This window comes from Pseudopodoces humilis, chromosome 29 (genome assembly GCF_049639895.1).
Source record: "Pseudopodoces humilis isolate 2021_Gansu_Grassland_sample_001 chromosome 29, ASM4963989v1, whole genome shotgun sequence".
Taxonomy (NCBI): domain Eukaryota; kingdom Metazoa; phylum Chordata; class Aves; order Passeriformes; family Paridae; genus Pseudopodoces; species Pseudopodoces humilis.
This window is the reverse complement of record NC_142228.1, coordinates 1,050,001-1,075,363: the sequence shown is the minus strand read 5'-3', so window position 1 is coordinate 1,075,363 and position 25,363 is coordinate 1,050,001. Positions and strand designations below refer to the sequence as shown.

Sequence of the window (25,363 nt, the reverse complement as noted above, 5' to 3'; positions counted from 1 at the left end):
GCGTTACACTACCACTAGTTAATAACTGGCAAAAAGGCAGCGGAGAGCTCCCGATCCCTCCCGCCTCCTGCTCATTGTATCCAGGGATAATCAGGAAAGTGGTGCTCACAGCTATATTGTTTTACAGCAATAAAAGGAGTTTTTTTTTCTTGTTGTTGGGGTTTTTTTGTGGTTTTTTTTTTTCTCTTTTCTACGCTTTTGTTTTTTTTTTTTTTTCTGGTTTGTTTTTGTGTGTCCCCCCCCCACCACCACCACCACCCCACACCCCTCGCCGCCCCCCACCCCAAGCCCTCCCTCACACCATTAACGTGGGGGGCTCGGGGGCTCTTCCAGCCCAGCAGCGCTTGCCTTTTCAGTCCTCAAAATCCCTTTTATTTCTTGTCCGCCTTCTGTGCTTCCCCTTCCTCATCCACCTCCTGGGCTCTTTCCATTTTCTGTTTTTCCAGTTCCTCCTGCTCGCATTTGCTGCTGGGAAACTTGTCTTTGTTGTTCTCCTTTTTCCATTTCATCCTCCTGTTCTGGAACCAGATTTTGACCTGCCTCTCTGTCAATCCCAGGGCGTGCGAGACCTCGATCCTCCGTTTGCGGGTCAGGTAGGGATTAAATAGAAATTCCTTCTCCAGTTCCAGCGTCTGGTAGCGGCTGTAGGTTTGCCTCCCCCTCCTGCGTCCGGCGGCTGCTGGGGGATGGCAAAGGTTGGGGGTGGGAGAGAGGAGGGGGAGAGGAGAAGGAGGTTGAGAGAAACATAAACCAGGCTCGGGGAGAGGCACCAACAGCCAGGAAACACACCCCCCCCCCCCCAAAAAAAAAAAAAACAAACCAAAAAAATATAATAAAAAAGGTTTTCCTTTCCGCGGGAAGCCGGGATATTCCAGCGGGGTTCTGGAGGAAAAGGGTGATGGTGGCAGGGGAAGGGAAAAGGGAAAAGGGAACAGGGGAGAGGAAAAGGAGGGGGGTTGGTTCGCCCTCAGCCCACCCCGAGCAGCCCGGCTGGAGCTGCTCTTTGCACACTGATTGTCACCCCCAGCCCGGCTGGACGGGACACCCCCCCCCCAAAAAAAAAAAAACCCAAAACCCCCAAAATTTCAAATGAGTGAAAAGCCCGGAGAGAGGCGGCAGCGCGGCCGGGATCCCGAATCCAGCCCCAAACAAAAATGAAGAGGCTTTTTAAGGCTATAAAAGTGCCATAAACTTTAAGGACGCTTCCTTCCACAGAAAGCCCGGCTCGCTCAGCCCCCAGAAGAAAAGGTCTCCTTCAGGGTAATTAAACTATAAAGCAATTTACAAGTGCAAAAGTTTACCCCCATAAAGCAGTAAAATACAGTCACCGGGGGGAAGAAAAAGGCAGCGAAAGAAAGAAAGCGAGCAAAGAGAGAGAGAGAGAGAGGCAGAAAAGAGGGGAAAAAAAAAAAAAAAAGAAACTATAAAAAACCCAAGAGGGGTGGCCGGACTTTAGCAGGGGAGGTGGGGGCGACTTTATGGGGGCGTCCTTCCCGTTTTCTCCTCACCTTGCGGTCGCATCCAGGGGAAGAGCTGGGTGGGAGAAGGGCTCTGCTCGGAGCTCTCCGCCTCCTCTCCGAGGCCGCTGGCGGCGAGTTTGCAGTCGGCGTACTGCACCAGCTCGGGCTCCTGCGCCCCGAACAGGCTCTGCCGCTGCAGGGGCTCGTAGCCGTAGAAGTTGCCGGGGTCCCCGTGGCAAGCCACGGCGCACGGGTTCTGCTGGTACGGGGAGCTGGAGAGAGACGAGGCTCCGTGGTAGAACTCCTGGATTTGGGGCGGGTGCTGGAAGGTGCCCCCCGCGCTGGGTCCGTACACCACGGTGGGTCTGCCCCCCAGATCCTGAGCGAAGCCACAGTCATAATAATTGGGGCGCAGGGTGTCGCCGGTTTTGTATTTGGAGAAGAGTGAGTTGACAAAATAGGAGCTCATTTTAATTTCAATAAGAGGTTTGTTGTTTGAGGGTTTGTTGGGGTTTTTTTTGTTGTTGTTGTTGTTTTTCCTTCCTTTTTTTTTTCTTCCCCAGGAAAAAAAAAATTATATTAAAAAAAATTACATAAAAAAATTATATTAAAAAAATATTTTAAAAAATATATTAAAAAATGAAAAAAAAAAAATAATCACCTCCACAACAACAACAAACCAAACCACGGGAATCTATTAGCGAAAAAAAAAAAAAAAAAAAAAAGAAAGCGCTAAGATGCTAAGCAACGACAGTTTGTGATTTCCAGGAATATAAAAGGAGGATATAATCAAAACTCTAAGCCTGCATGATATTGAATTCTTTCCTCCCCCCCCACCCCTTAAAAAAAAAAAAAAAAAAAAAATCGCCACTTAAAGAGTTCTCGCTTTACATTTCCAAGAAGAGATGCCAGTTCATAAACAGTTTTCAGTGATTTACTTCAGCGCAAATGAGTTGTTTCATATTTTGCAGTGTCTTTTCATGATCATTTGCATCTATTACCAAAACCTCATCCTATTGGCTTCTCCTTACTCCACACGGACTCTGCACCGCATGATTGTGAAAGGAAGAGTGTGAGAGAATAAAGAAGGAAAAGCGAGCGAGGGGGAGCGAGAGAGGGAGGGAGAGGGGAAGGGAGAAGGAGGTGGGGTGAATATACGGATTAAATATGTTTAACTACCTACATTAATGAGATATCGCTCGCCTCACAACAAATCACGTACCTAGACCACCCAAAAGATTGATTTTTGGGGAGTGTTGGAAAATTAAAGAGGAGCGCTGGCTGTCGTTAATTTCGAAATTTTAACGAGGCAGTTTTAGCCTTTTTAAATGTCAGGGTCGCTTTGGAAAACTGTAAAAGAACACGATTTAATTGCTACCAGTTTTAAAAGGTCCTATAAATGTAATTGGTATTTTAATACAAGTTATCAAATCATACAGCTTCTTACCCTAAACATATTTTAAAACAAACGAGGTAGTCATATTTAACATTTTAATGATCAATTTCCTTATTATTGATAAAGGTTTAACTATCGCATGAAGGGAATTGCGTTTGTAATAGCCCCAAAAAAGGCTGTAAACTGTTTAACAAACTATAAAACGCCATAAAGCCGGGGATGTTGTTGTTGTTTATACCGCACGACATAAAAGCCGTTAAGGATTTTACGATTCCGCTCCTCCAGCGCTATAAAAGCGGAGTTTTCCATTGGAGCCTTCCGCGGCCGCGGCGAGATGCGGAGGTGTCAATATTGAATTAAAATCATTAGAGTTTTTCATCTAGAACATCGAGTTTTTCGCGGCTCGCCCTGGCTGCCTCCTCCTCCTCCTCCTCCCTCCCTTCTCCTCCTCCTCCTCCTCCTCCTCCTCCTCCTCCCTCCCTTCTCCTCCTCCTCCTCCTCCTCCTCCTCCTCCTCCTCCTCCTCCTCCTCCTCCTCCTCCTCCTCCTCCCGCACCCAGGACTTGCTCGGGGATCATCGGCAACTCAAAATATCGAGGCTCTGATCACCTCCAGAGCAGGAAAAACCTTCCCTCTCTCCCCCAAAAACTTCCACTTATTTTTTTAATTAAAATTTAATTTAATTTTAAATTTTTTTTTTTCCCCAAAAAAACTCCAAACCCGGGGGACGAGGAGCGAGAGAGGAGATCAAACCTTTCCCTTTTATTGGCGTTTGGTAACAGCCGAGCCAAAGTTGCCCCTCGGATGCCAGCGCTGCAATTTTCCACCTCCCGAACACACAGGGGGTAGATTTGGAAATTCATTTCTCGCACTCAGCAAATATTACCCGGCTAATAACGACTCCGAACCCTCCCAGCCCAAAGCCCGAGCCCCACGACTCCCCTCAAAGCCCCTCGCAATTCCAGCCGCCTTTTCCAGCCTTTTCCAGCCTTTTCCAGCCTTTTCCAGCCTTTTCCAGCCTCCAATCCTCTCTTTTCCGGCTCAATTTTTAATTTATTATTATTATTATTATTATTTTTTCGCCCCGCTTAGGTTTCTGCTTTTTTTCCATCCCGGCGGGGTTGGAGAAATCCGAATTTCGGGGGGTTCTGCTCCTTCCCCCCTCCAGCCCAGGGACAAAATCCAACCTCCACCGCGCGGAAAAAAGAGGGGAAAAGCTGAAATATCCCGATTTTCCTGCTTCTGTTGAATAAAAAAACTCCCAAAACCATCCGTGGGGACGGGCAGGAGCTGGAAGGAGGCGAAAAAAAAGGAAAGGGAGGAAAGAAAACCAAGATAGCAACGGAATAAAACTTTAAACCCATCCTTAGAGGAATAATTTAAGTAAATACGCTCCCTTTATTTTGCGGAGGGGTAATTTCAGCCGAGTCTAAGAGGTTTTTTTTCAGTAATTATTGCTGCTGGAGCACTTGCAGCGGTATAATTAAGGTTTTTTTTCGCCCCTCTAAAAGACGAGTTAACATTTCCCTTTTTTTTTCCCCCTTTCCCTCCCCACTTTTATTGTTTTTAACAGATTTGGGTTTCATCTCTCAACATTAAAAAAAAAAAAAACAACATCCCGAAAATGGGGAATTAAATAGAGCTTTGCAGCCCGGCTTGAGGATGTTGGAATATCCAAAATAAAAAGGGGGAAAGCGAGGGAAAAAAAAATTAAAATGAAGACGGGATGGAGTAAAGTGATTTTTTAGAAGTTTTTCCTGCTTTTAGAGCCGGGAAGTTTGGGAAAAAGGGGGGAAAAAAGCAGGAATTCCCGTTGCTGCCGAGTTGCTGCTGGAATTGAAGATTTTTATCAAGTGCGGGAGGGTTTTTAGGGCTGGAAATTCAGCGATTCCTCAGAAATCGGGGGCTGATCCTTAAATCATCGCCTCGCTCGGGCTTCCCGATGAAAGGAAAATATTCCAAGGAAAACCCGAGCGGGGCCGGGTGTCCGGGGTAATTTATAAACACCCAGCGGAGGGAAGATTTATTAGAAATTCATAAAAGGAAAACAAAAAAAAAAATTAAAAAATATATTAAAATAAATTTAAAAACAAAGGAAATTAAAGCTGAAATTCTTTCCCAGGTAAAGCCCAAGTTTTGTGTTTCTGCCTCTCTCCCAATGCACAGGGGCGAGATTTTTCTTCATTTCCCTCATTTATTTCTGCTGGCGCTCGTATTTCATCTCCTGGCGCTGGAGATGCTGAAACTTCACCTCTTAAAAACAAAATTTCCACCCCGCGCCGCCTCCTGCGGCTCCGAATTGTTCCACCCTCACCCAAAATCTTGATTTTTATTAATTTTTCAATTTTTTTCCGAGCATCTGGAGCGGTTTCTGACGGAACTTGAGGAAAAAAAACCCCAAAAAACCCCAAAAAAACCCCAAAAAAACCCCAAAACCGAACCCGTTTGTGCCGATTTGGGTGAAAACTTTTAAAATTATTTTGAAATTATTGCCGCCGTTTGCAGGGGAAGAATTCCAGCATCGGAATGATTTTTATTTATTACAATTATTATTATTTTTGCCTGGTAATTCCGAGGAATGGAAGTGAAGCGGAGGAGTTCAAAGTTGCCATTTTTGGGGTGCATTTCTGCGCACCCCAAACCGCCGTGGTTTAGGAGCATTTTGGGTTCATTTCCTCGTTTCTGGCCTTTTTAAAATAAGATTTCTAAAGCTGCTCAAGCCAAGAATTGAAACGAAGGAATCAGAAGCGGCCGCAGCAGAAATCGAACCAGAAATGGGTTTAACTTCTAAAAAAAACCCTAAAAATTCCTAATTTTTTCTAATTTCTAATTTATTTTTTTACTTTTCTAAAAAAATGGTTTTTTTTTTTCCCTTGCACGGTTGGGTTCGGGGTTGTTTTTTTTTGTTTTGTTTTTGCTTTTTCCTGCCGTGCCTGGGATTCTAAAACATAAAATATCGAGCTGGGAGAGCGCAGATCACCGGCAGAGGGGGGGAAAAATAAAATTATCCCGGTTTTGAGCACCCTTTTCTCCCCGAAATCTTCACTCCGCTCTCTTTTTCCAGCCCTGCAAAGATAAATCTGCGAGGTTTGGGGTAATTTCAGCCCTTTTCCCTCCTCCAGAGCAGCAGAAAACAAAACCGGGCGCTTTTAAAAATTTTAAATTAATTTTTAAATCCCTTTTTTAAGGAACATTCAGCAGAAATTGTCGCTTTTTTAAAAATTTTTTTTTCCTTAATTTTTTTTTTTTTTTTCCCCCAGCTTCAGATAATTTACCCTGGGTGGGAAAAAAAGCTGCAAAATGGTTAAAACGGCGAAAATTAACCCAATATTTTACTGGGGGAAATGGAGGTGAGGGCGGCTCTAACGTGGAGCGACGTCTCCACCTCGCGCCCTCGCTCGGAACTGCAGAAAGAAATTAAAAATAAACCTTAAAAAATATAAAAATAAAGCGTAAAAACATCAAAAAACAACAAATCCCCCTCCTCTCCCGAAGAGCGAAACAGCGAAAATTAAAAATTACTCAAAAATAAAAATAAGTGAGGGAAAAGAGGAGGAAAAAGAGGATTTTTTAATTTTTTATTTTATTATTTTTTGGAGTTTTCTCGAAGTGCGGCAATAAAAAAAAAAAGGGATAAAAGAGGAGAATTGGGTTCTTTTTTTTTTGAAAAGCGTTATTGTTTCAAATTCCGAGAGGGAACAATCGCTCATTCTGCTCCCCGAGGGGTCGGGGGGGTTGGAAAGTCATAAAAAGCTTCCCCAGACGTCTCGCCACGAGTTGAGTGCGAGCGTTGTTTTGAATTTTTTTGGGTTTTTTTTTTGTGCCTGGAATTGTTTTAAAAGGGGAAAAAAAATTGGGGGGAAAAGGGGGAAAGTTTAAAAAAAAAAAGGGAAGAAAAGGGGGGAAAGTTGTTTTAAAAAAAGGGGGGAAATGGGAATAATGAAAAAAATAAGGGGGGAAAATAGGGAAAAAATTAAAAGAGGGAAAAGGGGAAAAAAGGGAAATGAAAGAGGGAAAAGGGTTAAAAATTTTTAAGAAAAGGGGGGAAAGGGTAAGAGACAAAAATAGGGGAAAAAATGAGAAAAAATGAAGGGAAAAAGGAAAAAAAATAAGGAAATAAAGGGTCAAAAATTAAAAAAAAAAGGGGGGAAAAAGGGGGAAAAAGGTAAAAAAAACCAAAAAAAAAGGGGGAGAAAAGAGAAAAAATTTAAAAAGACCCAAAAAAACCCAAAAACAAAGGGAATGATCCCGAGCGCTGGATTTTCACAGCAACAGCAAGAGAAGAATAAATCAGCGAAAATCCCTCCTCACCTTTTCTCTTTCCCCTCCCAACTTCTTAATTTCTTTTTTAATTTATTATATTTTATTTTATTTTTTTTTGATCTGTCCCTCTCTATCGGGAAAAAAGTGGGAAGGAAAATGGGAATGAAAATGAATATAAAATTAAAATTAAAATTAAAATTCAAAATAAGAATAAGAACAAAAATAAAAATTAAAATAAATTAAAAATAAGAATAAAAATAAAAATAAGAATAAAAATAGGAATAAGAATAAGAATAAGAATAAGAATAAGAATAAGAATAAGAATAAGAATAAGAATAAGAATAAGAATAAGAATAAGAACAAGAATAAAAATTAAAATAAATTAAAAATAAGAATAAAAATAAGAATAAGAATAAGAATAAGAATAAGAATAAGAATAAGAATAAGAATAAGAATAAGAATAAAAATAAGAATAAGAATAAGAATAAGAACAAGAACAAGAATAAAATTAAAATAAATTAAAAATAAGAATAAAAATAAGAATAAAAATAAGAAAAAGAATAAGAATAAAAATTAAGAATAAATTAAAAAATAAGAATAAAAATAAATTAAAAATAAGAATAAAAATAAGAATAAAAATAAGAATAAGAACAAGAACAAGAACAAGAACAAGAACAAGAATAAAAATTAAAATAAATTAAAAATAAGAATAAAAATAAGAATAAAAATAAGAATAAGAATAAGAATAAGAACAAAAATTAAAATAAATTAAAAATAAGAATAAAAATAAGAATAAGAATAAGAATAAGAATAAGAATAAGAATAAGAATAAGAACAAAAATTAAAATAAATTAAAAATAAGAATAAAAATAAGAATAAAAATAAGAATAAGAACAAGAACAAGAACAAGAACAAAAATTAAAATAAATTAAAAATAAGAATAAAAATACAAAATAAAAATAAAAATAAAAATAAAAATAAAAATAAAAATAAAAATAAAAATAAAAATAAAAATACAAAATAAAAACAAAAATACAAAATAAAAAATAAAAATAATTTTAAAAACAATAATTAAAAAAATCCAATTAAAAGAAGCCGGGGAATTCCTTGAGCGAGGCAGAAACACGAGCTGGGCTTCCCCACATTCCCGACTCCTTGGAGTAATTTAGGAGTTCCTGAAAGTTTTCTTGCCCCGTTTCCTTTACAGCCGCTCAGTTCCTTAACCTTCAGAAATTTATACCCAATAAACTTTTATAGCGGTCATATTCTTTTATTGCAGCGCTCTGCACTGAATTTTCCTTTTTTTTATGACAAGTTCCTTCCCTTTTTCTCTTTTTTCCTCTCTAAACTCCCAAAAAAACAACAACAACAAAAAAAAAATCTTTTGTTTTCTTTTCAGAGCCGTCCCAAAGAAAGGAATTTTTTTTCCTTTATTTTCCTTTTATTTAATTCCCTTTTAAGAAGTGAAATATTGCCCTTTAGAGCGGCCCATTATGTTAAAAATTAGTGAAAAAAGAGTTTTTTTGGGTTCTTTTTCTCGTTTCCTGCGGGGCTGAGCGGGACTCGCCGATTTTTGGGGGTTTTATTTCTCTGTCCTTAATTATTTTAATTTATTTAAAAATATAAAACCGCTTTTCCAGGCTGCTTCATGAGCAATAAATGGAATTTCGAGAGGGAATCCCGGGAATTGCGCTTGGAAAAAGATGGAATGGTGAGAGGCGATGCCAAGCTGGGACAGCGGGGTGAGGTTTCCCCGATTTCTTTTGGGGTTTTTTGGGTAAATTTGGGGTTTTTTGGATTTTTCTGGTTTTTTGGGGTCTTTTTTGGGGAATTTTGGGGTTTTTTGGGGTTTTTTTTTTTTGGTTTTTTGGGTTTTTTGGGGGGGTTTTTTTGGATTTTTTGCGGTTTTTGGGGGTTTCTTTGGGGTGTTTTTGGGGTCTTTTGGATTTTTTTTGCGGTTTTTGGGTGTTTTTTTGGGGTTTTTTTGTGTTTGTTTTGGGGTTTTTTGGGGGGTTTTTTTGCGGTTTTTTTGGGGGTATTTTTGCGGTTTTTTGGGGTTTTTTGGGGGGATTTTTTGGGTTATTTTGAGGTTTTTTTGTGTTTTTCCCCTTTCTCCAGCCAAGTTTTTCCTCGGAAGAAAAGGGAATAAAGAGATGAAACCTCCAAAAAAAAAATCAGGGAATAAACGGGAATTTCATCCCGAGATCCGCCAGCTGCGATTTCCGAATTAACCAGAATATTCATTAAAAAACCCGAATTTTGGGGCATTTCAGTGCAATTATCTCCACTTCTGACCTGAATTTTTGTTTTTTTTTTTTTTAACCCGAACCCAAAGCGATGGCGCCAAAAAAAAAAAAAAACAGGAATATTTCTGGAATTTCGGGGGAAGCAGAACACAATGAACCGGTTTGTTCTAAAATCCGTTTTTATTCTGGAGCATTAAAACATCTCTGGAAAATACATCCGGCTTGATGCTACAGAAAACAAAAATTTCCCACATTTTATTATTATTTTTTATTATTTTTTTTACATTTTTTTCTCCCTTTTTAAATTTTTTTTAGATTTTTTTTTAAAAGTAAGCGCATTTCCTATTAAAATCAGCTAACGCCTTCGTTTCTATTTTTCAAAGAACCTCTTAAAAATATCCGCTCTTTACCACAAATCTAAGTGAGGAAAACAAAAATCAAACTCGTTTTTAAATCCCGGTGGCAGAAAACATCGAGAAACTCCTGGAAAAATCTCCTGGAAATGAAAATATCGAGGATTTTTTTTGGCAAATCCTTTTGGGGAAGTGAAGAATTCACCCATCCTCGAGGAGAATCAGACGTGGAAAAAAATTCCTCCCAGCTCCAACATCTTTCATCACCCGTTTGATTTAATAATTTAATTTTATTTTTTAAATAAATCAGCATTTTGAGAAACTCCACCCCCCACCCCAGCTGAAAAACGCCTCAAAAATCGGATTTTTATTTTAAATTCGGTTTTTAAAGGCGAAGTTTGGTGGTGCTGGAGTCCCCCCGGCAGCAGAAGGGTTAAATTTGGGAGCCGATTTGGGATGGAAAGTTTGAAATCAGTAAAGTTTGGGATTAAAAAGCGAAAAAAAATATTAAAAAACCTCAATTTAAACCCAAAAAACCCCCAAATTTTCTGGGGAATTCACTCCGAACCCTTCAGCTCCGAGGGGGGAAGAGAAAATTTGGATTTTTTTTGGAATTTTTAACCCTTTTTAAGAGGTTTTGGAAGGGCGGAAATTTCAGAGCAGCTCCTCGGGTTTTATCTCGGGATGGGGAAGGGGAAGAGGAGAGACAAAAAAACCCAAAAAAGAGGAAAAAAAATGCGGGAATGGTTTCCAAAATCTGCAAAAAAATGTTCCTATCGCTGCTGCCAGAGCAGCTCCGGCTGCGCTGATAAAATTCAGCCGGGACTGGAAACAGATCGGGGCCGGTTCCTTCAGATAAGCAAAAAAAATGACATTTTTGGGCTTTTTTTTGGGGTTTTTTTTTGGATTTTTTTTGGTTTTCTGGGGGGATTTTTTTTGGGATTTTTTTGGGTTTTTGGGGGATTTTTGGGGGGATTTTTTTGGATTTTTTGGGGAATTTTTTGGGGTTTTTGTGGGGTTTTTTGGGGATTTTTTGGGGTTTTTTTTTGGGATTTTTTTGGGTTTTAGGGAGGATTTTTTGGGTTTTTTTTTGGGTTTTTTGGGGGTTTTTGGGGGTATTGTTGGGGTTTTTTGGGGCTTTTCGGGGGATTTTTTGTGGGTTTTTTTTGGGTTTTTTGGGGGTTTTTTGGGGATTTTTTTGGGTTTTAGGGGGGATTTTTGGGGGGATTTTTGGAGGGTTTTTTTGGGGATTTTTTGGGGTTTTTAGGAGATTTTTGGGGTTTCTTGGGGGGATTTTTTGGGGGTTTTTTGGGGTTTTTTGGGGATTTTTTTGGGTTTCTTGGGGTGATTTTTGGGGGCTTTTTTGGGGGGATTTGGGGTTTTTTGAGGGTTTTTTTTGCGGGATTTTTGGGGGTTTGGGGGGGATTTTGGGGGGAGTTTGGGGGGGATTTTTTAGGGAGATTTTTTGGGTCTTTTGGGGAGATTTTTTGAGGTTTTTTTTGGGTTTTTGGGGGGGGATTTTTGGGGGGTTTTTGGGGTTTTCTTTGGGGTTTTTTGGGGTTTTTTGGGGAGATTTTTTGAGGTTTTTTTAGGGTTTTTTGGGTGGAATTTTTGGGGTTTTTTGGGGGGGTTTTGGGTTTTGTTTGGGGAGGGTTTTTAGGGTTTTTTTGGGAATTTTGGGGGGAATTTTTGGGTGGTTTTGGGGGAATTTTTGGGATTTTTTTCCCCTCCTCTCTCCCCTATTTGAGCCGCCTTCCCCTCCAAAACCTCCAACTAAAAATCGTGTGAAACACTCGGATTTATTTCCATTTTTCCACTTTTTTTTTGGAGGGGGGGGCTCGGGTTGTTTTTTTTTTCTCCAGACCACAAAACTCTTTAAAAAAACCAACAAAAAATATTCAAAAAATTTTAAAAAATAACACAAAACTCCCCCCAAAAAAAGCCACATCAGAGAGAGAAAAACGAGCTCCAGCACCGACAGAAACACGAGCACCAAACACGGGGGGGGGTCACAAAACACAAAAAACACCCAAAATTCCAATTTTTCCCTCCCCCTCCCTCCCATTTCCCAAAAAAAAACCAGAGCCGGACCTGGCAGAGATAAAACCCCAAAAATTCCCGGCTGGAATTCCCATCCCAAGAGACCCAAACCCGGCGAGATTCAAGTATTTAAAAATAAAAAATTAAAAAAAAAATTATATATATATATATATATATATATAAAGGGAAGGAATAATTAATAATAATAATAATATTAATAATTAAAAAAAAATAATTAAAAAAAATAATTCAAAATAGCCGGGTTGAGGTTGGCGTTTTTATCTCTGCAGCAGCTCCAGGAAAAATCGGAAATTCACAATAAATTAGAAATATCTAGAGCTAAAAACCCTCCCTGATAGCTCCACTAAGGTAGTTTGGGGTTTTTTTTATATTTTTCTATTTTTTTTGTGGCTTTTCTTTAATTTTTTTATTCTTTTTTTTTATTCTTATTATTATTTTCCAAACTAGAAAAATCCCATTTTTCCTCTAAAAAGTTAGGAATAAGTTTGGAGGGGGGGAGTTCTTCCACCTCTTTTTTTTTGTTGTTGTTTTATTTTTTCCCCCTCTCTCCTAAATAATTTACACTCCCCCCTCTTTTTTATCTTTTTTTCTTTTTTATCTCATTATTCTTCTCTTATATCTCTTTTTTTTCCTCATTTTTCTCTTTTTTTTCCTCTATTTTTTCTCTTTTTTCTCTATTTTTTCTCTATTTTTTTCCTCTTTTTTTTCTCTTTTTTTTCCTCTTTTTTCTCTCTTTTTTCTCTCTTTTTTATCTTTTTTTTCTCTGTTTTTTTCTCTTTTTTTTCTCTTTTTTCTCTATTTTTTCTCTTTTTTTCTCTTTTTTTCCTCTATTTTTTCTCTTTTTTTTCTCTTTTTTTCTCTATTTTTTCTCTTTTTTTTCTCTTTTTTCTCTTTTTTTTCCTCTTTTTTCTTCTCTTTTTTCTCTTTTATTTTCTTTTTTCCCTTTTTTTCTCTCCTCCCCCACTACAAAATTCCCAAAACCGGGCGCTTTTGCCCCAAAAAAACTTCGCTCAAATTTCCGCCAAATAAAATCCAAATTCTGGATTAAAAACCGAGTTTAAAAAGTGAAATAAAAAGGGAAAAAAACCCCAAAAAAAGGGGAATTTGGGGCTGTTAAGGAGCGCTGAATTGTTAATTATTTGTTGGGTGCAATTAAAAGCGAGACTTAATTAATGTGTCTGTCTTGCAGGAGTTTAATTAAAATCGTCTGGGTCTCGGTGAGCGTCTGGAGGGGATTTTTGGGGGGAAAAAATTAAAAATAATGATTTTTTTGAGGAAAAAAAAAGGTTTGTGGTGGGTGTTTGTTTTTTTTTTATGCTGGGGAAAAAATGGGAATGAAATGGAAATAAAAATGAGATTAAAAATGAAAATGATGATGAGAATAAAAATGAAAATAAAGAAAATGGAAATGAAAATGGAAATAAAAATGGAAATAAAAATGGAAATAAAAATGAAAATGAAAATAAAAATCGAATAAAAATTAGAATAAAAAATAAAATAAAAATGGAAATAAAAATAAAATGAAAAATTCAAATAAAATTTGAAAAATTAAAATAAAAATTGAAGGAAAAATTGAAATAAAAATTGAAATAAAAATCGAAATAAAAATTGAAATAAAAATTGAAATAAAAACTAAAATAAAAATGAAATTAAAATGAAAATACAAATTAAAAAGAGGGGAAAAGTTAATTTGGCGAGATCTTGGGCTCACACTCAAAAAAAAATATCAAATTTGCGGGGAGGGGAGAAAAAAGTCAAAAAAGAAACAAGAAAAGTTTTTATTCCCCGCACAGAGGGGGGATCTGGAGGAACTTTTCCTAAATAAATCCAACTTATTTTTTTTTTCCTTTTTCCCTTTTTTTCGAGCGTAACGCCACCAAAAAAAACCCTGAAAAATCCAGATTTCAGAAGGAAAAAATCTGTTCACATCAACAGAGCCGGGCGCTGGTTTGGGGGGTAAAATATGAGATTTTTGAGCTCAGAGAGGGGGCAAAAATGAGATTTTTGAGGTCAGGGAGGGGGATAAAAAATGCGATTTTTGAGCTCAGAGATGGGGTAAAAAATGAGATTTTTGAGCTCAGAGATGGGGTAAAAATTCGATTTTAGAGGCCAGAGTGGGGCTAAAAATGAGATTTTTGAGCTCAGAGAGGGGGTAAAAAATGCGATTTTTGAGCTCAGAGAGGGGCTAAAAAATGCGATTTTTGAGGTCAGAGTGGGGCTAAAAATGCGATTTTTGAGGTCAGAGTGGGGATAAAAAATGCGATTTTTGAGCTCAGAGTGGGGATAAAAAATGCGATTTTTGAGGTCAGGGAGGGGGATAAAAAATGCGATTTTTGAGCTCAGAGTGGGGATAAAAAATGCGATTTTTGAGGTCAGAGAGGGGATAAAAAATGCGATTTTTGAGCTCAGAGAGGGGATAAAAAATGCGATTTTTGAGGTCAGAGTGGGGCTAAAAATTCGATTTTTGAGCTCAGAGAAGGGATAAAAATGAGATTTTTGTACTCAGAGATGGGGTAAAAATTCGATTTTTGAGCTCAGAGTAGGGATAAAAATGAGATTTTTGAGCTCAGAGAGGGGGGTAAAAAATGCGATTTTTGAGGTCAGAGAGGGGCTAAAAAATGCGATTTTTGAGGTCAGAGAGGGGCTAAAAAATGCGATTTTTTTGCTGAGAGAGGGGCTAAACCCGCGATTTTTCACCCAGAGAGAGGCTAAAAAACCCTCTAAATCCCATATATATATATATATATTTTTTTTCACTCCTTGCCCTGCTCCTTGTTCATCTTCTTCATCTTCATCCTGCGGTTCTGGAACCAGATCTTGACCTGTCTCTCGCTGAGGTTGAGCAGCCGCGCCACCTCGCAGCGCCGCTCCCGGCTCAGGTACATGTTGAACAGGAATTCCTTCTCCAGCTCCAGCGTCTGGAATTTGCTGTACGGGCAGCGCTTCTTCCGCGAGGAGCGAGCCTGGAGCCAACTGCCCGCCGGAGGGGCTGAGAAATGGGGAGAAATCGGGGGAATGAGGTTTTGGGGGGGGTTTTGGATGGAGAAATTATGTGTATGTATAATTATAGATTTTTTTATTTATTTATATATATATATATATATATATATATATTTATTTATTTATATATAAATGTATATATATATATATAATTTTTTATATATATATACACACATATATATATATAATTTATATATATATATAATTTTATATATATATATGTAATTTATATATATATAAATATATAATATATAATATATAAAAATATATAAATATATAAAAAAATAAATATATATAAAAATATGTATATTTTTATATATAAATATATATTTATATATAAATATATATATAAATATATATATAAATATATATATTTATATATAAAAATATATAAATTCATATATATATATATATTTATATGTATATAAATATATATATATAAAAACAAGTATATATATAAAAAATACATATAAATAAATATATATATAAATATATATAAAAATATTTTTATATATAAATATATATTTATATATAAATATATATATAAATATATAAAAATATATATAAATATATATATTTTAAAAATATATATAAATATATATATTTATATATAAAAATATATAAATTTATATATATAAATATATATTTATATGTATATAAATATATATATATAAAAACAAGTATATATATAAAAATACATATAAATAAATATATATATAAATATATATATAAAATATTTTTATATATAAATATATATTTATATATAAATATATATAAAAATATATAAATTTTATATATATAAATATATATTTTTATATATATAAATATATATATATAGATATATATATATAAAAATACATATAAATAAATATATAAATATATATATAAATATATAAAATATATATATAAATATATAAAATATATATATAAATATACATAAAAATATATATAAAAACAAATATATATATAAAAATACATATAAATAAATATATATATATAAAAATATATATAAGTAAATATATATTTATTTATATGTATGTATGTGTTTTTACTTACACGTGTGTGTATATATATATCTACTTATATATATATATTTACTTATATATTTACTTACCTATATATATATTTACTTATATATTCACGTATATATTTACTTATATATATATATATTTACTTACACGTGTGTGTGTGTGTACATATATTTACTTATATATATATTTACTTACATATATATATTTACTTACATATATATATTTACTTATATATTTACTTACACATGAATATATTTACTTAATTTACTTACATGTATGTATTTTTACTTACACGTGTGTATATATATATTTACTAATATATATATTTACTTATATATTTACTTATATATTTACTTACAGGTATATATTTCTACTTACACGTGTGTGTATATATATATTTACTTATATATATATTTACTTATATATTTATATTTACTTATAAATTTACTTATATATGTATTTACTTACACGTGTATATATATATATATATTTATATATATTTACTTATATATTTACTGACATATATATATTTATTTATATATATGTATATATATATTTACTTATATATTTACTTACATAGATGTGTGTTTACTTTTATATATATTTACTTATATATCTATTTATATATATATTTACTTACATATACAGATATTTACTTATATATTTACGCATATATCTAGTTAAAAATAAATATAATATATATAAACATATATAAATAGATATGTGTCTGTATAAAATAGAAGTATAGAAATATAGAAATGGAAGTATATAAATAAGAATATAAATATAAATACATAAAAATATATTCATAAATATAAGGATATAAGCACAAGTATATATTTGTATATACAAGTATTATATAAATAGAAATACAATGTATAAATATGAGTATATAAATGTAAATATAAGAATATAAATATAAATATACGTATATAAATATAAACATATAACGTTGTTTATAGAATGTTAGATATAGAACTTTATATAAATAATGTTTTATATATATATAATGTTATATAAATTCAATGTCACATGCGGTTCCTGTGTTAATTACTGTATAATTATATCGATATCCATATAATTATCTATATTGTGTAATTACATTGTGCTGTAATAATCCGGGTTTGGGGGGAAAACCAACAAACAAAACCCCAAAAATACCCAAAAAACCACAAACAACCCCAAAAAACCAACAAAAATCACAATTAAAGCACCAAAAATACCCAAAAAACCACAAACAACCCCAAAAAACCCCAAAAAATCACAAATAAAGCACCAAAAATACCCAAAAAAACCACAAACAACCCCAAAAAAAAACCCAAAAAATCACAAATAAAGCACCAAAAATACTAAAAAAAACATAAACAACCCCCCAAAAAACAACAAAAATCACAATTAAAGCTCCAAAAATACACAAAAAACCATAAACAACCCAAAAAAACAACTAAAAATCACAAATAAAGCACCAAAAATACCAAAAAACCATAAACAACCCCAAAAAAAACCCCAAAAAAAAATCACAAATAAAGCACCAAAAATACTAAAAAAAAAACCATAAACAACCCCAAAAAAACCCCAAAAATCACAAATAAAGCACCAAAAATACCCAAAAAACCACAAACAACCCCAAAAAACCAAAAAAATCACAAATAAAGCACAAAAAATACACAAAAAAACCACAAACAACCTCAAAAAAACAACAAAAATCACAATTAAAGCTCCAAAAATACCCAAAAAACCACAAATAGCCCCAAAAAAAACAACCAAAAATCTCAAATAAAGCACCAAAAATACACAAAAAACCACAAATAGCCCCAAAAAAACAACCAAAAATCTCAAATAAAGCACCAAAAACCCCCCAAAAACCCCAAACCCAGCTCAGGATCCCAAATTCCAGCTGTTCCCAAAACCTCTGGAATGGGACGGGCCGGGAATGGGGGCGGGGGGGGATGGGCGCCCCCTGGACCCCAAAGTTTTGGGTGAAATTCGGGAAGTTTTGGGTGAAATTCTGAGTTTTGGGTGAAATTCTGAAAGTTTTGGGTGAAATTCGGGAAGTTTTGGGTGAAATTCTGAGTTTTGGGTGAAATTCTGAGTTTTGGGTGAAATTCTGGAAGTTTTGGGTGAAATTCTGAAAGTTTTGGGTGAAATTCTGAACGTTTTGGGTGAAATTCTGAGAGTTTTGGGTGAAATTCTGAAAGTTTTGGGTGAAATTCTGAGTTTTGGGTGAAATTCAGGAAGTTTTGGGTGAAATTCTGAGTTTTGGGTGAAATTCAGGAAGTTTTGGGTGAAATTCTGAGTTTTGGGTGAATTTCTGAAAGTTTTGGGTGAAATTCTGAGTTTTGGGTGAATTTCTGGAAGTTTTGGGTGAATTTCTGGAAGTTTTGGGTGAATTTCTGGAAGTTTTGGGTGAAATTCTGAGAGTTTTGGGTGAAATTCGGGAAGTTTTAGGTGAATTTCTGAAAGTTTTGGGTGAAATTCTGAGTTTTGGGTGAAATTCTGAAAGTTTTGGGTGAAATTATGAGTTTTGGGTTCATTTTTGGTCATTTTGGGTCCATTTCTGGTTATTTTGTGTTCATGTCTTGTTGGTTTGGGCTCATTTTTGGTAATTTTGGGTTCATTTTTGGTCATTTTGGATTAATTTCTGGTTATTTGGGGTTAATTTCTGTTCGTTTTGGGTTAATTTCTGGTCATTTTGGGTTCATTTCTGGTTATTTTGGGCTCATTTCTGGTTATTTTGGGCTCATTTCTGGTTATTTTGGATTCATTTCTGGTTGTTTTGGGTTCATTTCTGGTCATTTTGGGTCCATTTCTGGTTATTTTGGATCCATTTCTGGTTATTTTGGGCTCATTTCTGGTTATTTTGGGTCCATTTCTGGTTATTTTGGGCTCATTTCTGGTTATTTTGGGTTCATTTCTGGTTGTTTTGGGTTCATTTCTGGTTATTTTGGGTCCATTTCTGGTTATTTTGGGCTCATTTCTGGTTATTTTGGGTCCATTTCTGGTTATTTTGGATCCATTTCTGGTTATTTTGGGCTCATTTCTGGTTATTTTGGGTCCATTTCTGGTTATTTTGGGCTCATTCCAGAGGTTTTTGGGGTCCCACCCCCTCCCCGTCCCTGCCAGCTGAACACCAACACCCCACACCCATAAACCAACCCCCAAAAATCCCATTTTTCCCCATTTTTCCCCATTTTCCCCCATTTTTTCCCCAGAGTTTGCTCCTCCAGACCCGTCCCGCACCGAGGGGAGCTCCGGAGAAACTTTTCCTGAATAAATCCTGACTATTTCTTGATTTTTTCCCATTTTTTGTGTGAAATGTGGCCAAAAAAACCCAAAAATCCTCTGGGAGCTGCCGGGGTCTGAGCCAGAGGTGCTGGCAGGGCTGGAAATGTAAAATAAATGAAATGAAATAAAATGAAATGAAATGAAATAAAATAAAATAAAATAAAATAAAATAAAATAAAATAAAATAAAATAAAATAAAATAAAATAAAATAAAATAAAATAAAATAAAATGAAATAAAATAAAATAAAATAAAATAAAATAAAATAAAGTAAAATAAAATAAAATGAAAATGCAATACAATAAAATACAATAAAATACAATAAAATACAATGAACTAAACTAAACTAAAATAAAATAAAATAAAAATACAATAAACCAAACCAAACTAAACTAAAAGTAAAAATAAATAAAAATAAAATAAAAATAAAAATAAATTACATAAAATAACATGATAAAATAAAATAAAGTACAATACAATAAAAATTAAATAAAATACAACAAAATACAATACAATAAAATAAAAATAAAATACAATAAAATGAAATGAAATGAAATGAAATGAAATGAAATGAAATGAAATGAAATGAAATGAAATGAAGAAAATGAAATGAAATGAAATGAAATAAAATAAAATAAAATAAAATAACTTTAAAATAAAATAAAATAAAATAAAATAAAATAAAATAAATAAATATAAAATAATATAAAATAAAATAAAATAAAATAAAATAATATAAAATAACTTTAAAATAAAATAAAATAAAAAAATATAAAATAAAATAAATAAAATAAAATGAAGTAAAATAAAATAAAATAAAATAAAATGAAATAAAACAAAATAAAATAAAATAAAATGAAAAAAATGAAATGAAATGAAATGAAATGAAATGAAATGAAATGAAATAAAATAAAATAAAATAAAATAAAATAAAATAAAATAAAATAAAATAAAATAAAATAAAATAAAATAAAATAAAATAAAATAAAATAAAATAAAATAAAATAAAATAAAATAAAAGCCCTTCCCATCCCGCTCGAGGGTGGGAGAAGCTGAGTGGAAATGATGGAAAAAAAAGGAATTTCGGGATTTTTTCCAAAGAGGGGAGGGATCCACGAAATTCTGGCTGAGGCCGAAGTGATGAAAATCGCACCCGAAAGCGGAGCGGGTTTGGGGTAAATAATGAGAATTTGGCTAATCACGTGCAGAGCTGGGAAAGGGGAGGCGGGAGGGGAATGAAGGGTTATGGACACACCACGAATTCCCGGTTTATTTCCTTTCCTCCCCTGGAATTAGCGAGCCATAAACCTCTCCAGCAATTAAATGGAGCATTAGAAATACACACACACACACACAAATCGCGACGGTTCCTCCCCGCCAAAAATAAATAAAAATAGAGAAAAAAAAATGAAATATATCGAATATTCCGAAGAGAAAACAATTAGAAATCAAATAAAATTATAACCCGCTTAATCTGCCCCTTATACGTTTATTTTATTTTTTATTTTTTCAGGGCTATTTCCTTTGGCGTAATTGACTCCATCTAATATGCAAAATTAAATATTAAAGAGGAGGAAAGCTGTTAATAATTGATATTGTTAATCCTTTAATGGCAATGCGGGGCCGCGCTTGGCGGACGGGTTTTTTTGGCCACATTTTGGGTCGTAAAAACGTATTTTAGACACGGATTTTTATCACAAAATCCCCGAGCAAGAAAGGGAACGGAGAGAGGTCCTGGCACCTCTTTTTATTTAATGTTTTTTTTTTTAATCCAGAAAAATAATTTAACAGCTTCCAGGCAGGGATTCATTAGGGAGAAAATAAAAATAAAAGTAATAAAACGGGGAAATAATCGGGGAAATCGAGTCAGGACTCGCTGCGAAGCTGCCCCGGCAGGACCTCAAAGCTCTAAATTAAATTAAATTATTGTTTTAAAACGGAAAAAAAAACCAGCACGGAAACCACAGCTCGCGACTTTAATCGCGATTTTTTTTTTTTTCCCCCTTCACTGAAAATCTCCCCACGTTCAGTTTTAGGGAGCACCGAGCACAAAAGTTTTGGTTTTCCCCGCCCGGTTTGAGTTTGTTCTGGATCTCTGCCCAGCACAATAGAAAAGGACTTTTCTTTTTTTGAGCGAGTTAAATAAAGGAGGGGAAAAAAGGAAATAAATTCAAAATAAAACCCGCAAAACAACCTGGGAGAGGAGGGGAGGAAACCGCCAGGAGTGCGAAATAATCTGAGTTTTTTTTGGGGAAACAAAAGTTCATTTAAAGGCAGGAAAAAACCACAGAGGAATCTCCAAACTCCCCCTGGGCCGGCGCTGCCGCTCTGCCGGCTTGGAAAAGTTGAAATGTTGGAAAAGTTGGGATTTTTCGGGAAAAAAATCTTTTTCCCGGGAGGGTGAAGGTGAAGCTCGACACCAGGAGCAGCTGGGAGCGCTTCTCCCTCCCTCCAACTCTGATATCATTATTAATAATAACAATAATATTATTAATAACATTACTGGTAGCATTAAACCCCTTCCAGGCCAATTATCATTATAATTTTTAAATATAAATATAAATATTCCCGGCCTTAAAAAAACCCCACGCTGGAGTTTAACTATCTCCCCAAACCGGCTAAATTACGAATAAAACCTGATATAAAACCTGATATAAAAACCGATATAAAAGCCGATATAAAAGTTGATATAAAAGCCGATATAAAAGCTAATTAACTTCCAATCACCCTCCTCCCTCCTTCTCCTTGTTTTTTTTTCCCAAAGCCGGGGAAGGAGCGTGACTTTGAAATATTCCGAGCGCTTTAATAAACAAACAATCCCCGGCACAAATAAACACCGGGAGGAGCCGCGGAAGGAGCGCGGAGCCTCCGCTGCGACTTTTCCCCTTTTTTTCCCCTTTTTTTCCCCTTTTTTCCCCTTTTTTCCCCTTTTTTCCCCCTCTTTTTCCCTTTTTTTCCCTTTTTCCCCCTCTTTTTCCCATTTTTCCCCCCTCTTTTTCCCTTTTTTTCCCCTCTTTTTCCCCTTTTTTTCCCTTTTTTCCCCTCTTTTTCCCCTCTTTTCCCCTTTTCCCCCCTCTTTTTCCCCTTTTTCCCTTTTCCCCCCTCTTTTTTGTCAGTTTGCACCTCTTTTTCCCTTTTTTTTTCCTCCTTTCCCCTCCCTTTTCCCCCCCTCTTTTCACCTTTTTCCCTTCTTTCCCGCCCCTCTTCTCCTCCTTTTTTCCCTCTTTTACCCCTTTTTCATCAGGGACAAAATTCCCTTTTTCCCCTCTTTTTTTCCCCCCTTCTCTCCCTTTTCTCCCCTCTTTTACCCCTTTTTCATTAGAGAAAAATTTCCACTTTCCCCTCCTCTTTTTCCCCCCTTTTCTCCCTCTTCTCCCCCCTTTCCCTACTCTTTCACCCCTTCTTCATTACGGAAAAATTTCCCCTTTTCCCCCTCTTTTTCCGCCCTTTTCTCCCCTCTTTTTCCCCCTTTTTTCCCTTTTTTCCCCATTTTTCCCCGCACCTTTCCCGCGGTTCCTCCCCGCGCTCCTCCATCCCTCTCCTCTCTCTCCTCCTTTTGTCCTCCCCGCGCTCCGAGCCCGATTTTCATTTTTATTTTCATTTCCCACCCCCATCCCCTCCCCTCTCCCCCATCCAACCCAAAAACTTCCTTTTATTTTCCCCTTTTATTTCCCCCTTTTTTTTCCCCTTTTATTTTCCCCTTTTTTCCCCCCTTTATTTCCCCCTTTTTCCCCCCCCCCCCCGATTTTCAACTTTCAACCCCCCTCCCCTTTTTTTTTTTGTGTGTGTTTAATTTTATTGCGCCTCCTCCAGCTTTTCATTGCCGGTTTTAAACTTCCTCCACTTTTATAACTTACTTTGATCTCTCCTTTCTTTGTCTTCGCTTCCTTCACAAACTTTATTATCCTCGAAGGGATGGGGAGCGATCCCTTCCCGGCCGCCCGCTGCTTCTAAGTTGTATTCCTGATTTTTTGGGGCGTCTCCAGAAGTTCTGGGGAGCAGCGGTTCGGTTTTGACGGATCCAGGGATGCTCTCGGAGCGGGGCTCGATCCAAGCCCGCAGGAATCGCCCCTCGCCCGGCGAGCTCTGCTGCGGGAGGAACGGCTGGAACACCGGAGGAGGAGGAGGAGGAGGATGATGATGATGATGATGATGGTTCAGAGGAGTCCAGGAAGAGCCAAAAACCGCGGGTTTGGGTTGGAAACTACAGGAAGGGAATTCTAAATGTTCGCTTTGTCTAGAAGAGAATTGGCCGGGCGGGAATTTGGATGAAGGAGAATCTTCGCTCTCATGACTTATGATGGAGTCGACGTAATAATTGCTGAGGGTGCCGGAAATGGACATTTTTAGGCATTATATAAAGAGCGGTTCGGTGGAGGAAAAATTAAAAATAATAATTGGGGAGGGAGGGGGAATAATGATAAAATCGGGGAGTTAAAAAGTTGAAAAAAATTGGGAAAAAATTGGGGGGAAAATGGGATAAAATTGGATAAAAAATGGGAAGGATGGGGGAAAAAATTGGGGGGGAAATGGGGAAAAATTGGGGTAAAAATAGGAGAAAATGGGGAAAAATTGGGGTAAAAATAGGAGAAAATGGGGAAAAATTGGGGTAAAAATAGGAGAAAATGGGGAAAAATTGGGGAAAAGATTGGGGAAAAGTTGGGGGGAAATTGGAAAAAATATGGGAAAAAATTGGAAAAAATAAATTGGAGAAAGATGGGAAATAACTGGGAAAAATATAATTGGAAAAAATAATTTTAAAATAATTGGAAAAAAATAATTGGAGAAATAATTGGAAAAATATAATTGGAAAAATAATTGGGAAAATAATTGGAAAAAAATAATTGGAGAAATAATTGGAAAAGAATAATTGGAAAAATAATTGAAAAAAATAATTGGGAAAATAATTGAAAAAAATAATTGGAAAAAATAATAATTGGAAAAAATAATTGGAAAAAATAATAATTGGAAAAATAATAATTGGAGAAAAAATAAAAATTGGAAAAAATAATAATAATTGGAAAAAAATTAACCTCCAAAAAAAAAAAAAAAAAAAAAAAAAGAAGAAACGGGGAAAAAATAAAAATAAATATATATATATATAAAATATATATATATAGAGAGAGAGGACAGCTCTAGATTTGTACTCTACCCCCTTTCCCCAACTTTCCAGCCCACAAAGTACAGTTGCGCTGCCGTGTTGTGAGCTGGAGGCGAAATGATTGGTCAAACTTTTTTTCGTGAGCCTGATAAAGCGTCAGGCTCGGAATAAATCAATCGCGGCCGAGGGGGCTGCGCTGCGCTGTCATCCGCCCTCGCATTCCATATCAAGGATGGATTGGTTTGTGTTTGTGGCAAAACGTCAGGAGAGGACGGGAAAAATAATAAAAATTAAAAATAGAATGAATAAAATATATGAAATATATAAAATAACCGAGTTAAAGGGGATATTTTGATTTTTTTTTTTTTTTTTTTTCCCCCGATTTTTTCTCCCCTGTAGGGTTTGCTGCTGGAATATGGCGGGTCTCAAAGGAGGGATGGGGGTGGGATTTTTATATATATTTTTTAGGTTTTTTAATCTTTTCTGTGTTAAAGGAAGATGTTGAAGCGCTGCTTTTAACGGCGATCAAGGGGGAATTGGGTTAAAAAACATTTCCAGGGGAAAAAAAAACCCGCAGGGAATAAACAACCGCCCCCAACCCTCTCCCGGCCGTGATTTCACCAGAAAAAGACTCAAAAATCCGCGTTTTTGGGTAAAAAAAAATAACCGGGGAGGGCGATATAAATAATTAACCCAGGCTGGGGAGGAGGGATGTTCAACCCGCCCAAAGAACCAGGGAAAATATGAAATTTAAAATTAAAAAAAAAAAAATATTAAAATTCAAATAAAATCCCAGCCGCCCAAGCCTCGGGCCGTGAAATTCTGTGTATTCCTATGAAACTCAATTTAAAAATTCAAATTAAAAATTCCAAATTCTGCCGGAGCTGGAATAATTCCGGCGAAATTCGGCGGTTTTTGACCCGAATTTTACGAGGCCAGTAAAAGCCGGAGCTCCACGGAGGCGGCTTTGTTACGGAACGCCTCAAACTTGTGATGTTTAAAGAGTTTAATAAAACTTACATCGGCCTCGCTTTGATTTTTATAGCCTCGGATTTATTGCCCGGGGGGAAAAGGGAAAAAAGGGGTAAAAAAAGGAGCTCCTGCCACCCTCGCTTCTCTCGGATTTTGGGGTTTTTTCGGTGTTTTTCACCTCAAAATCTGAGATTTTG

General features: G+C 35.4%; 2 protein-coding genes and 1 long non-coding RNA gene across 4 annotated transcripts; 1 reads left to right on the top strand and 2 right to left on the bottom strand.

Annotated features, from left to right (window-relative positions):
- Positions 1-322: 322 nt before the first annotated feature.
- Positions 323-1,992, bottom strand: HOXB8 (homeobox B8). 2 transcript variants are annotated; one of them, XM_005533514.3, is made up of 2 exons: positions 1,509-1,992; positions 323-679 (listed from the first exon to the last, which is right to left on the bottom strand). In XM_005533514.3, exons 1-2 carry the CDS (start codon positions 1,927-1,929, stop codon positions 372-374), a joined length of 729 nt encoding a protein of 242 aa, XP_005533571.1. In that variant the 5' UTR covers positions 1,930-1,992; the 3' UTR covers positions 323-371. The 2 variants fall into 2 exon arrangements, with proteins under 2 accessions (XP_005533571.1, XP_014117537.1); XM_014262062.2 differs by having other exon boundaries at positions 323-676.
- LOC148182442 (uncharacterized) lies at positions 468-14,675 on the top strand. Its single transcript, XR_015774694.1, has 3 exons — positions 468-593; positions 8,759-8,829; positions 14,593-14,675. It is a non-coding gene; the product is annotated as an uncharacterized LOC148182442 (long non-coding RNA).
- On the bottom strand, positions 12,644-23,926 carry HOXB9 (homeobox B9). The gene is made up of 2 exons (XM_088068186.1): positions 22,951-23,926; positions 12,644-14,767 (listed from the first exon to the last, which is right to left on the bottom strand). The coding sequence occupies exons 1-2, from the start codon at positions 23,435-23,437 to the stop codon at positions 14,532-14,534; spliced, it is 723 nt and encodes a 240-aa protein (XP_087924312.1). The 5' UTR covers positions 23,438-23,926; the 3' UTR covers positions 12,644-14,531.
- Between the last annotated feature and the right edge of the window lie 1,437 nt (positions 23,927-25,363).